A 14,228-nucleotide genomic window follows, 5' to 3' on the forward strand; every position below is an offset into this window, starting at 1 on the left:
GCAAAATTTTGAACTTTGGAACTACATAATAAACGAGATCAGTGTAAATACTCTGTAACTCAACAATATTTACGTTGATCGAAAACAATCGTCCTCATTTCGTTGCAGGCAGAGCCTGTCTGCTTTCTCCCACTTGGGCAAGAATGGGAAGTAAGTCACCAGCAGTTAGCAGAGTGGAGTGTGAGTGCACGTTTCTAAACTGGACAACTTCGTGGACTCCCTGCCACTTGGCCTGAATTCGTGTCCAGCTGAGGACGCTCGGCGGGAGTCTTGCCCGGCGCCTGGGATCGGTGGCCACACCTTCCCACACTCGCACTGTCGCTGTCCTCGCGCAGCCAAGGTCCCCGGGTCTGAGAATACACCTGCAGGCGGGTGCATCCCGGCCGCGCCTCTCCTCACGACAGTCTCGGCGGTGCATTCTGGTCACACTCGCTGATGGGGGCGAGCCTGGTCTCCTGCTGGGTTTCCCGGCTGCTCAGTTCCTGACCTGTCCGGAGCCTACAAAAACAAGCAGACAAAATAGCTCGTTCCCGCACTCTCGCCCCCGTGAGTCACCCTCCAGGGTTGCTTTCCCCAACCTCCCGGCGTCAGGAAAGGGAGTAAACCTCCGGGATTTGCCTAAAGTGGAGGGTTGACATTTGCTTTGTTATTGAGAGAACAGGAGGCAAGTATGTCGCGTGCGAGAGGCCGGCGCCCCGGCTCCCCTCGGGGCTTCCGAGAGCGGCACGCGCCGTAATTCCCTCTCCGGAGCCTTCCAGATTTCCACGATAATGACATCACTCGGCGCCGCCGGCCCGATGACAGCTGGGGGGGGTTTCCTGGGCGCGCGGCGGGCCGGGGCGGAGGCGCAGGAGCTCTCCGGGTGCAGCAAGGGGCGGGGGCGCGGGCTCCGGGAGAGGCGCCCCCAGCCGGCGGAGGCGGACGGGCCCGGCCGGGGGCGGGCAGGGGCGGGGCGCGCAGCCCCTCCGGCCGTCATTGGCCGCTGGCGGGCGCACGTCACCCAGGCTGGTGCTCTCCTCCAGACCCTGTGGAATCGGAGCTGAGGACGAGCCGAAAATGCAGATTTAGCATCAAGCACAGATACACGCTCGCTCCTTCTCTCCGATACACACAGCTCCCCACATTCGCACCCCTGCCAGCAAGCCAGGCCGCCCGACTGCACGGATTGCCCGCCAGCCAGAGGCTGGCGGAGAACACACGCTGATTTGCTGCTTTGCAAGCCCTTATTCGGTCTCTTTCTCTATACAAAGATTGGCTGGGGGGGAAATAAACTGTGTCTATATATTTAAATTTGCACCTTTCCTCCGGACCCCTGCTCCGCCAGCCTGCGCGCCTCCTAGCACCACTTTTCGCTCCCGAGGAAGGATGAAGGGTGTTTGTGTTTCCCAGTGGAAGGCGGCCGCCTTGCTCCTCTTCTGTGTCATGGTTTTTGCATCTGCCGAGAGAGCGGTCTTCACGAATCATTTTCTTGTGGAGTTGCAGAAAGGGGGAGAGGAAGAAGCTCGCCAGGTTGCAGCAGAACACGGCTTCGGAGTCCGAAAGGTGAGACCTCTCATGCATTTCGCATGCTGTTTCAAAAGGGGAGGGGGTGGGCAGCCTGCGCAATCTCGTTGCAGATTTGCAAGTTTTATCTTTCTCGTGCGATGCAGATATTCTGCCATCGGCTCTTTAACACGACATTGCCTCCGGTGATCTTTCATGGGTTATGTAATTAAAACGTCCTTCATCTGTATCATAAGGTCATCAAAATAATTTATTGCTCTTTGACTTGGTGGCAAAAATTGGATAACACCTTTCAAAGGATGCCGTGCTCCCGGGCTGCTGTCCGAGGTACCAAGTTATCGAGGCTGCCTGGGGATGGAGGGACGAAGCCCTGAACAGCTGGGCTTGGCTTAGGCTGCTTTGCTAGGACGTCTCCCCACCCCCACCCCAGAGAAAGAATAGTTTCCGACCAACAGGGCTCGAAGCTCGGACATTGCGGTCCACTTCGGTGCTTCTCCGACCCGCGCCGAGAGGTCGTCCCTTGCAACGACTTCGGTCCCCGCGCTTTTGCAGGGACGACAGCTTTCCGACTCTAGGAGACTTGGAGACCTGAACTGGTCTCTCTATCCAAACTCGGGGCGGAACTTTCGCGCCCCCGCCCCTGCCCACGACCGCCTACCCCCGGAGATCTCGATTCCAGGCTGCAGGAACCCGAGAGAGACTCCGAGGGAGATTCCCTCCGGAGAAGTCGGGGTGTCCTCTCCTGATTTGTGGGAGGCCAGCCTGGCTTTCCCAGAGAGCGCAGGGATCCCCATTCGAAGAAGTTGTCAGAGTTCAGCTGTTTGGGCAGCTTTAGGAGGCTGCCAGCCTCGGACGCCTGGAGACTCCTATAGAGACTCCAGGGTACCCATCCTGGGAGGGCAGGGAGAGGAAAGCGCTGGGAGGGGGCCGAGGCTGACCAGCTCGCCTTTCCTGCGAATTATCTGTGTCAGAGATCTCAAGCGTCCTCAGGGGACCTGAAGCGGGGTGGAGGGGAACCAAGACCGAGGGATGCAGCTTGGCTACCACAGCTGGGTGGAGGTCAGTGAGATTTCAGGCCCCATCTCGTCCCTCCCGGTGCCAGGAGGAGAGAGGCGTGAGATGAGCGGTGGGTGCTTTCGGCTGTTGATTTTGCCTTGAAGAGCCGTGCGGACTGGGGCACCTCTGTCCCTTCTGTCCCGACTTCCCACGTCTGCCGCCTCTCTCCCAGCCACCGCAAAGGGCTCCGTTAGATGCGGCGGGCTCTCCCGCCTCCAAAGGGCGTGGGCAGCAGCCGCGATTTCCATCCCAGGTAGATTTGGCAGCGAGTTTGACTGAGGTCTGGGAGGAGGTGCCCGGTCCGCTGGTGGTTCGCGGGCGGGTCTTGCAGAAAGGAACTTGTTGCTCCCGGGAAGCGTGGGTAGAGCAGCGGAGAGACGGCGCCAGCTGAGGGAGCAGCCGCCTTAGCTTGGGCCCAGGGCCTGGGGGCTACTTCAAGAGCGACACCCAACACAGTAAACAAGCAGATCCTTCTTTCCCCCACCCACCCCAAACTTGGCAAGACCCAGGACCCAGGCGCCAGTATAGAACAGAATAGTGACTATTATTAGCTGACAGTTATAGCAAACCTGCACGTGCTGGAGTCCTTGCATGCATTCCTATTTAATCTTAACTCTGAGGAGGCTGCTATTATTATTGAGCCTATGGTACTGATGAGGAAACTGGTTCAGACAGGGGCCCAAGACAACAAGAAGCAAGGATTTAAACCTGGATCTTTTAGAAGTAAACTCATTCTCTTTACCTCTCAGTAAAACTAGGTGCTTGCGGGGTATGGTGGACGTGGGGGTATTCTGAAAAGGGATGTGGCACCAGGCCCTTTAATTCTTGAGTGTAAGAGGGCTGCGGTGGTGCAGAAATACCTGCGGCTCCCTCCCCACCACGCACCTTTTCATAGGGTAGGCAGACATTGTCATTAGAGGTTTGCTCTCCTCTTTGACTCTCCCCTTGAAAATATGTCTTTAGGATCTGATGTTTGAGACTTAATCAAATCTAGGTGTAGTTGAGACTGGTATGGCTTAACTTATTAATTCTCCAAAAGGTTGTTTTTTATCTTGTTTTGGTTTGGGTTTTGGTTTTTGCATAGGAATAAATAGCTTAATGAGGGATTCACAGTTTTGATGATGGAATTTAAACAAGGAGGTGTAGAGACAATCTCATATGTGATACTCTTGCCTTAAAATCACAGGGAACTTGTACTTTGTAATTCGATAACTAGGCCTCTTCCTCCCTCATTCTTTCCTGGAGAAGAACCCACTAATTTTGCATCACAGCCTCAAACCTGCAATTCTTATCTGGGAAAAATGGGCTTTTACCTTACCACCTCTCTCCTGACCTCTCCTTTACCTCACCTCCTAACCAAATCCAGTGAGTTTTGCCCTGTTACCTATTGAAGTAACAATCCATCTATGATGAGGCACTTCTGCCTGATGAGTCTCATGGTGCAACACCTGTCTAGAGGTGTTGAATCCATGTCCAGCCCACCCTTCAAGACCTAGATCCCAAACCTTCCCTGACGCTATCTATGGGCCACAATGAGCTTTCCTTTCTCTAAATTTGTATGTGACCAACAGGTAAAGCCTACATGACATAAGCTAGTGCATTCCATCTCTTGTCCTCAGTCATTTCATGGATGTCAGTAAATATGACTGTAGGTATTGTCTTTCCACTTGAAAGGTAAATGTTCAGGGATGATATCTTCTATATTTCTGGTTTCCTCACCATAACCAGCACATTAATGTGCTTGCCAGCCTTTAAGGAAACTTCCTTGTCTTTATTTACTATTTCACGTTTCCCAAACACTGTCCTGTCTTGATTTCGTCACACTGCTCTGTACTTCTGCCAACATTTGTTACTCATTTTGCATTTTAAACCCCTGGTAAGTCCTTCTCTTTCCACACTCTGACACTTAGCAGGCTTCCCAACTCTCTGCTGCTCCACTCCAGGGCTCAGTGTCAAACACCAAAGATTCTCAATGATTATTTATTCATGTAAAGGGTCCACAGTACAGACTAGAGCAACCTATTGTACTAAATTATTGTATTCTAACCTGACAAACCTGGGATAGAAATTGTTGGCATCAGCCCTAAGTTTCAGATGAAAATTTTAAAACTCCAAGTGGTTAACTAACTGTTCGTATCTGGTAAGTGAAAGATCTCAGATTTAAAGCCAAACTTCCTTGGCTAAAAATAATTGCTTTTCTACATCATGCTGCCTCCAGGAAGTCTTCCCTGATTAACAAGAATTCTACCCTTGGGGTACCATTTTAGAGTTCCCATATTTTTCCTTTGTTTTTTCTTTTTATTTTTCCATAATTTTCTAGCATTAATTCCATATTAACATATGAACATATGTCATTAACTAATATGTATGTGTACGTACTTCTTCAGGTAGACTATAAATTTTCCAAGAGGAGAAATGATATGCTGTCTTTTTATAGCCCCCGTGTCTAGCATGGTGGCCTGTATGTGAGATATTCAATAAATATTTGTCAATAATTTGATTATCTTAGTCTTACAAAACCATGAACAAACATTATGTTTCCTCTCTAAAACGGAGTAAAAATGCCTATAACTTTACCTCAGAATTGTGTATAAAGATTAAGGCTTTCTATTTTATCATGACCTAGCCACGGCCCAAAGATCTCTGTCCATCAGAGAAAAAATATATGTCTAGGAGAGTGAGTGAGTTTACAATAATGATAAAGGCATTATTCCAAATAGTGTCTTAACATTTTCAATACACTACTAATTCTAATTTCCTTGAAACAGAAAACAAAAATTATTTATTGAAGCCATGTGTTGAGAATTGGTCAAAAATCAAGTAAGAGTTAAGGTTTAAAAAAACCTGACAATTAAGTGTTTTTGTTTTATTACAATATGTTGTGTTTTTTATCCATAGAGGACTGATGCTAGAATGATTATACAAGTAAAATCATGTGACCATTTTTATATGTGTAAGAATTTTTTTAATTCTAAAAACAATTTAGTAATAACTGTACTGTCAGGTAAGGAAAGAATAAACTTCTGGTCATTTTACTTTAATCAAAGTATAATATAATTTAGGAAAAAGCACAACTTAATAAATTTTGACAAACTGAGCACGTGTGTAACCGGCACCCAGACCAAAAAACAAAATATTATCAGCATCCCATAAGTCCCCCTCTTGCTTACTTGGGTAGTTTTCAATTTTTGAGTATTGTAAATATTGCTTTTGTAGATATTAAAGTATACATATTTTGGTAAACACATATATACCTTTCTGTTGGGAATTCCTAGGAATGATATTGTTTCTGGTTTTGTTTTTCCAGAACAGTTTAGGCAGACTTTAATAGACAAAAAAGGGTTGCTTTGGCAATGTATAGAAGAATAATTGTTATAGTAAAAATCATTATTTAATCTTCTTTTATTAAATATTAAAATACAATAAGGCAACTATTGTTTCAAGACACTTGAAACTGCATTTAATAAATGTATAACTGACCCCGCATCTGACATATTGCACTCCGAATTTTTTTTCTCTATTTTCTTTAAGGAACCAAAAAAGCTATTTTAAAAAAACAGATCAGTGGTCTTTCTAAAAACATCTCAGAGAGGTTCTGAATACTTCTAACATATTTATTACTTACAAGTGTCTGAATAAGAAGACAATGAATAATGATATATTGTAAGTCTTCCCTCTATAACATATTTCTCCTGTTTCCTGAAACTCTTGAATCTACGCATAACATTTCAACTGGAAATATCCCTACTGAGGAATAAATAGACGTGATTTATTGTTTAATCTTCCATTCAAGACAGGGCAATGATTTCCAAACCTCACTTCCTATCAGTATCACCTGGGAAAACTGCTACAAGAGATTCCTGGGTCCCCTTCAGATCCAAAGAAGCAGTCCCCAATGCCCCCCTCCCCCCACCCTCCCCTGGTGAATATGTGCTTAGTCTTGCATAATCCAACATTTTGGGATGGCTAAGCGACAAGATTATAAAGAAAGATACTTGTGTTCCCACAGGCCTTAGCTCACAAATTGAGACCCAGTAAAAACACAAAATGTTTAATCAGCATTAAACTAGGATGAAATTAAGTCAGAAGGTACATATAGTTTCAGCTTTAGGAGACTGCACACGTTTTTTATTGCTGTGTAACAAATCACTACAAACTTAGTGGCCTAAAACCACTAAAAACATAGTTATTTCATGGTTTTCATGGGTAAGAAACCTACTACATTTTGGTTGGGTTCTCCTCTCAAGTCCTTACAGGCTGAAATCAAGGTAGCAACCTGCTGTGTTCTCACAAAGATACATGACCAGGGAAAAATCCACTTCCTATTCAGCTTTCTAAAAGAACTCAGTTCCTTGTGGTTTTAGACCTGAAGTCTTCATTTTCTTGTGGCTGCTGGGCCGGAACCACTCTCAGCTCCTGGAGGCCATCCTCATGACCCCGTGCATAGACCCTCTCACTGCAGATCACTTCCTTCGGGAAGGGCCTGGTTCCTTTTTAGGGTTAGCCTGATTAGGTCAGGCCCACCCAGATAATTTCCCTCTTGTTTCTTTTTGGTTAACACAAAGTCAACTGATTGAAGTCTGGCTTGAGGAAGTAACCGCTTGAGCTAAAGCCGACCCGCAAAGTCAACTGATTTGTACCTTAATTACATTTCATAAATTTCTTCACCTTTGTATAATCTAATTATAGAAGTGAAATCCATCATATTCACAGTCTTGCCCACACTGTCCATTCTCAAGAGAAAGTGATTACACAGGACTTGGACACCAGGGAGTAAAAATCTCACAAGCCATCTGAGAATTATGCCTGCTACAGACAAACAGCAGCACAAAGTAGTTAGGCCAATTTACATTCCCACCAGCAGTGTGTGAGAATTCTGATTGCTCCATACAGTCTCAACAGCATTGTTATTCTGCACCTATATTCTTTCAGCTATTCGGATGCATACATAGTAGTGTCTCATATGATTTTGATTTGAACTTCCCTGATGATCAATTAAAGTTGAACACCTCTTTACACGCTTATTGATGATTTGGTTATCTTTCTTTATACAATATTTTTTCCAGTCTTTTGCCCTGAAACATTTTTCTTTTCGGATGTCTATCTTCATTTCTTATTTGTATGATTTATTTGCCTATTAAGGATAGGAATTTTTTGTCAGATATATGTATTTTGAATATACATTCTCACCCATTTAATGGTGTGTTAATGTTCCAGTAACTCTGGAGACAGATTTTATCATTTTACTCTCACTTCATCGTGTAGTCAATTGTCAGTCAAAAGAAATTTCTCTAGTAATATTTCCCATCCCCTATCACATATTTCTCTAGACCAAAGTTGACATGATTTGGAGGGGAAAAAATAGACATAAAAAGGATATAGATTTGATCCTAAGCATTTCCAAAAAAAATTTCTATCTCTGAATCCCTTAAGGGACAGTTCTTTCAGAACTACAAGATCTACTACCATGGTAGCCAGGTAAACTAACAGCTTGTAATCTTGCTTCCACAGACATGACTGCCATTAATTCCTTTTGGATCCCAATTTAATACATTATGCCTTAGGTCAAGTCAAAGCTCATCCCTTAAGCCATCTTTGGTTGACGTAGGTCAGAGCACTCTCTGTCCTTTTGGAACTTTGCTTGCATATAATCTGTTCCTTTCCTCTGACACCAGCCATAACATCACAGCACTCACTAAACTCAATGCTCCTCTTGTGGCTGAAGGAAACAAGGAACAATGTTGAAAGGTAAAGATAATGGGATTGGGAGTCAGATAGCACTGGAAACTTGGCTGCGTTAATAAATCTTTCAGAGATTCATTGTCTTCTGAAAAAAGTTAATAAAATGTGATTGTAAAAAGTAAATAATGTGGTACATATAAGATCCTGGGCACAGTGCTGAGGGCAGAGAATAAAGTAGCTATTATGGGTAATACTACTAATAAAAGGTGGTTTTCTAGGAGTACTCTTAGTCAAGAAAGCAGTTGTGGGTTGTACTTTTCCAGGAGTGACAACTGATTGGGTGAGGAATAAACACGTAGGCCAATAGCAACCTATTCATAAGCTAGCCATGGTCCACGAGATAACCCGGCTCAAATAATTCAGTGAATTTTTATTCATAATAGGCGGTGGTAATTATCGCGGCTGATCATACCGGTTTCCTTAGGAAATCTGACTAGCTAGTTGCTATAGAGAGGAGAATGGAGTAGACTTGCCATGAGAGAGCCCATCCAGGCTGTGGGAGACTCAGACATTTCATCTGAGTTTCTGATAACTCTGCAGCCCCACTTTCCAGCAAAAGACACCTGAGAAAGAGGCTGAAGACCCAGTCACCAAACTAATTTCCCCTTCTTCATGGACCACAGCAAGACCACATTTCCCAGCATGCCTTGTTGATAAGTGTGAACACGTGACCATTCTAGCCCATGTAATGTAAGCGGAAGTGACGTGTCCTCCTTCCATGCCTATTGCATAAAAATTCCCTATCAATTGATTGCATAAAAATTCCCTATTGCATAAAAATCCCCTATCAATTGATTCTCCATGTTATTCTCTCTTCTGAAGCTTAATATGGTTGACAGCAATAACTCTGCAAGCCAAACACCAGAAATGGCAGGGTCACAAGATAAAAACAGCCAGGTCTCTCCCTGATTTCTTCCTTAGAAAACCTTACATGAATAAGAAATAAACTGCTATTACATTAAGGCACTGAAATTTTGAGGCTTACCTTTAGAGCGACCAGTAATATCCAAATATACTGTCAATAAATATAACTTTTCTTAAACTCCTGGAGTGAAACTCTAAACCTTTCAGCCAAAGCAAGCCAAATCACAACAAAAATAATCTTACAAAGCCTGAGAGCTCTTACGTTTTCATCATATATTGCCAAGCAACTTTTCAATTATTTGTGATTTGTCTTCTCCGGCAAGAATACATAACCCATTCAACACTCTGTCCCTCTCACTGGCAACCAATATGCCCTACTCATAATAGGAGCTTAATATGTGCTTCTTGACGGATGAATACACTTGGACGGCAAGATGATGGGTTGGCCATGCTCAGAGAGAAGGTGCTGGAAGAACTATTCTTCAGGAGATTATCCCTACAGGATCCACTTCTCTGAAGGTAACAATTCATCTAGAAAATAGAAGAAGCAACTAGCAAGTGGGTGACGGGCGCAATTCCATGCTTCCCTAAACTCCCAACTCAGAAATTATCAGTAGTAGAATAGATGAGCTCTTTGAGCAGAGAAGATAAAGTTTGCAATTAAAATATAATCAAAACACAAAAGAAAGAGGGGGAATTACACCTCCTTTTCTCAACTAAATGAATATCTAGAAATCAATTTCTATTTCAAAAGGTCTTATTATCTAAAGATCATAATGTTACAGCATGTTGGAGACTGATGATATAGTTAAGTCTGAAATAATTATATATTCAGCTCTAACTGCTCAAAGTTAAGCTTTAAGAATAAAATGTGAAACCTGAAATTCAAGTTTTTTCTCCTGACTAAAGCAGTGGTTTCATTGTACGTTTGAGCTCAGATCCATAATTCATAAAGAAACCCTGCATGGAATTAATGGATTATCTGAGATACAAGCAATCACAAGACAGTTCAAAAACAGGAGTTAGTTTGACTTTCTTTATTAAGATATTTTTGTCGTAGCTAAAGTTCATTAACTGGCTAAAGTCCACAAATAATTAGGGAGTCAAGACATTACATTTGAGTTAACCCCTCTGTCCTCAGTGTAATAGTTGCTTATTAGTGGATGGCTTCTATATGAGGCATATAAACAAAGAATTAAACTGCCTTGACAAATTATTTTTGTCCCTAAAATTAATTTGATCTGACTTTTTGGATAGTGCTATAGTATGCTGAGATCTTCTGATGAGAATAATTAGACACAATAAACTTTTATGTTGAAGTGAAATAATGACACAAACTCTTGATTTTCTGACACAGAGCAAAATAGACTGGAGAATGTTACAGGGTATGATTGATCGTTTCTCCATTAGAAAGTTGACCAGAATGGGAAGAAAACCATAGGACCCTGGGAGTTGCTCTTCATTTACAACTTTAAATTTGGCATTAAGTAAACATGCAATTCTTCTCTTAGTCTTTCCTAAATAGATTCATTTAACACTCACTTTGTACCAAGGGAAAAAGAGTTCAGAGAAAAGTGAATGACATAGAACCACTTATTTGGGGGCATCAATAAAATGAAGATAATTAAGTTGGTTTAAACGATTTACAAAATATTATGATGTCATTAGAGAACACACTTGTGACTGGAATACTTGGGTTTTTGCTCTTCTAAAGTTTTAATATAAGCTAAGGGTAAGGACATTCTCAGTCCTGCTTTCTATGTAAACACAAAGGCTAGCAAAACTAAGGCTACAATGAATCCTTACTGAATGAACAATCTAATTTATTCTGGCAGTAGATTTAGTAGACAATAGAGCAGCAATCTCTTAAGATTTAAACAAACAAACATACAAACAAAATAAGTTTTTTTATTTGGGATTTAGTAAACATCTCAGTGTAAGGACTATATTATTACATATCATGGCATTCATAAATGCTATGAATTGGAATAATCAACTCAAATAACTTGAGATATTAAGAATTCCTGATCACATGAAAAATATAATAACTTTGTTATTTTTTTCAAATCAGAAAAAGCACTGGAAGAAGTATTTTTTAAATCATCCTCAAAATTGATTAAAAAAAATAACCATTTCCAGCATTAGATAAGCTTTATTACAGATTTTTCTGTATGGATATGTATGGAGAGAAGTGGGATATATAAATTATTTTACAAAACTGAGATCACATCACACATGCTATTTTAAGTTTTAAATTTTTCAATTTAATTATCATAGAATTATACAGAAGAAGAAAAAATTGAGGATAAACTAAGTTGCCAAACTTCAAATAAATACATCACAAAAGAAATATTATTTCCTAATAGATCTCCCTAAAATTAAGAAAAAATTATTGTTCACACTGTCTAGGAATTTGTGATTTCCTATTTTATACATAAATGATAGATTATATAAACTTAATTACACGTTTAACTATTTAATTAATCACATATTTCAACTTAGCTATAAAATTAGTACTTTGCAATTGGGGGAATTAGAATTAGCATCCTAACACTCCCTCTCACCTCCCCTGCTTCCACATCCCAATGTTTCTTAGGTATATCATCATTTTTGCATCATGTTACAAATAAATACTAAGCTCTTACTTATAACCATAATCCGTAGTCTTGCTTATCTTAGTTCTATCTTAAAATGGCTTTTCATTTTATCACAACTTTTTTTACCAGAACTTCTTCAATCCCAAACTTTTCATCTTTATTCATCCTGCAGTTGGCTGGGTTTTATTGAAAAGTGAAAGGATTACCCTACTCAGGAAAAGGGAGCTCTCCTCAATTTGAGAATAAAGGAAGAAAATGGACAGATGAAGCTCTGTCTGTGAGTTGCAGAGAAGGATACAGTAATAATATCCACGTAAGAGTCACAATTATTTCAAAGGCATAAGAGGTAAGGTCAACATTTAGAGTGAGGGAGCAGATGACGGGGTGGAGGTTTCAAGGGAGATAAAATTTTTGTCACTGCTGATGGGAATGGGAAAGGGAGCTGATGAAGAATGATTTCTGGGCAGTGCTGAGGTGAGGAGTGAGGGAGAATGGATTTATATTAGCACCAGCTGACTCATTTTGTTAAGCAGCATTCATTTGGGGTGGGGTAGGAAGAGAAGGAGTACTCCAAAAATGGACTATCAATAAAATAGAAAAATAGGTAAATTGGGAATAATAGGAGAAAGCTGAAGGAAAGTGTAGTGGTAAAGGAAAAGCAAGAAGAAAAGTAGTATTACAGTAACTTGATGTGGTTGTGATGATTTTTTATGAATAATGATTTCTTAATACTTGTCAGACCCCTTGGAGACTGCTCTCCCACCAAAATATTGTGACACACCTGGCTAATCAAGTCTGCATTATTCTAATTGGTTTATCTGGAGTCACTTAAATTTTTACAAATAATTACTGCAATTATGGAATTACAGCCTGTCAGAACAGGAAGGGATCTTAAAAAAAACATTAGTTTAATCCTTCATTTTCCACATGAAGAAAAGGAGATCGATCACTATGCTTATGTTCTTAACTACGTGCAAAGAGCATCTGAGCCCTTTTGCTTATTGGCTGTGGTTTACATGATGAATTGTCATAACCATTAAACCAGCTTTTCAGACTAGATGAGACCAGGTGAGATTCCTATGAGTGATTAGCCACATAAACAACTTGGTCTGACCATGCCAATTTAATTCAGGTCCTCCTGGTCTGCCTTTCACCATTTTACCCCTAAGGTTTTTATGAATTCCAGTTTTCCAAACAAAGCTGCTTATAAATTCAGGGATTCCACACCAGCAACAACCTATGAGATTTACAGTTGGTGAAAAACAAAACAGGAGTTCATATTTCTTTGGCTGCCTCCTTAGTGACTAACACTGTGCTGTACATGTATTAATTACTCAATAAATATCAAAGTAAATTATTAGAAAAATCTAAAGGCTTAGCATTTTTATTAAATGCTCAGCACATGTCAGGCAGACGTGTCATGAGTGTTGCAACAAGAAGGCCAAGTGTGCTAGGAAGGATTACATGAACATCCTATTTTGTTCCATTAATTAACTGCCCTTTATAGTCTAGGAATTTGTCACTTAATGGTCAATTAAGAATCCAGTGACAGATGGATCCACAAATTATATCCTTCTTTGCTCTCAACTTGTTTTCTGTTTCTATGAGGGAAAAAAAAAAACAATTTCATCAGGTGACTATCAATTCTCTTCAATGCTGGTGGAAGTTCAAATACAAGAAGATGGTTGACATCTAAGATGTAGTCCATTCCTGCTGGCTGTGCTTCTAGGGACTGTCAGCCAAGAATGGGAGGCTAAGACAGAACTTGCAGGGCCTAAGATGTGGGAAGAAGGGCAGGAAACAAGCCATTTGTGATCTCTTCAAGTCCAGGATCAGCACTTTACGGGAGAGGGAGGAAAGGAATCAGGCCGAAGGGAACGTTGGAGAGTTGTATCTTTGATAAGGTTTGTCATGAACCCAAATTTGGACCCAGCAGCTGAAGCCAGGAGCAAACCATCCTGGCCATTAACTGAAGAGGAGAAAAGAATCAAATAAGAGTTATGGGAGTTCCTAACCAATGAACAAGGCACTAACAAGAGCCACAGTCATACCAGGGAAAATATAGAAGCAGAAGAACATTCAGTTCATTCAACAAACATGTACTGAGTATATTCAATAAGCAAGTATGATGTCAGACACTGAGCTGGAGGAACCTAGATCTCAGCCTGGTGCCTTTGTTCTGAAGAATCATTCATGTCCTGGCGGCATGTAGCACCATCCGTTTTGACAGGTGATGCTACTAGGAAGTCAGGTTATGTGTCTTTGATCCCATTGCCACTACTCAAAGTTTGATTAATTACTGTCCTCGAAGCCACAATGAATGGCCATTATCCACAAAGTTTAGTCCTGCTAAGAATGAAATAATTAAATGCATCCTACTTCTCCCCCAATAAATAAATACATAAATCTAGAACAGTCCTCCTAACTTAAATGCCAAAAAGAAAGGACAGTGGTGTGTCTCTGTGG

The 14,228-nt window shown here is 41.7% G+C and overlaps 1 protein-coding gene across 2 annotated transcripts in view; it reads left to right on the forward strand.

Moving 5' to 3' along the window:
• Positions 1 to 1,365: 1,365 nt before the first annotated feature.
• PCSK2 (proprotein convertase subtilisin/kexin type 2) overlaps positions 1,366 to 14,228 on the forward strand; it is a 276,303-nt gene continuing 263,440 nt past the window's right edge. For both annotated transcript variants that reach the window (XM_063113126.1, XM_063113131.1), the window contains exon 1: positions 1,366 to 1,542. In XM_063113126.1, the coding sequence (XP_062969196.1) occupies positions 1,366 to 1,542 (177 nt within the window). The remainder of the gene's footprint in view (positions 1,543 to 14,228) is intronic.

The sequence above is a fragment of the Cynocephalus volans genome, chromosome 1 (assembly GCF_027409185.1).
Source record: "Cynocephalus volans isolate mCynVol1 chromosome 1, mCynVol1.pri, whole genome shotgun sequence".
Taxonomy (NCBI): domain Eukaryota; kingdom Metazoa; phylum Chordata; class Mammalia; order Dermoptera; family Cynocephalidae; genus Cynocephalus; species Cynocephalus volans.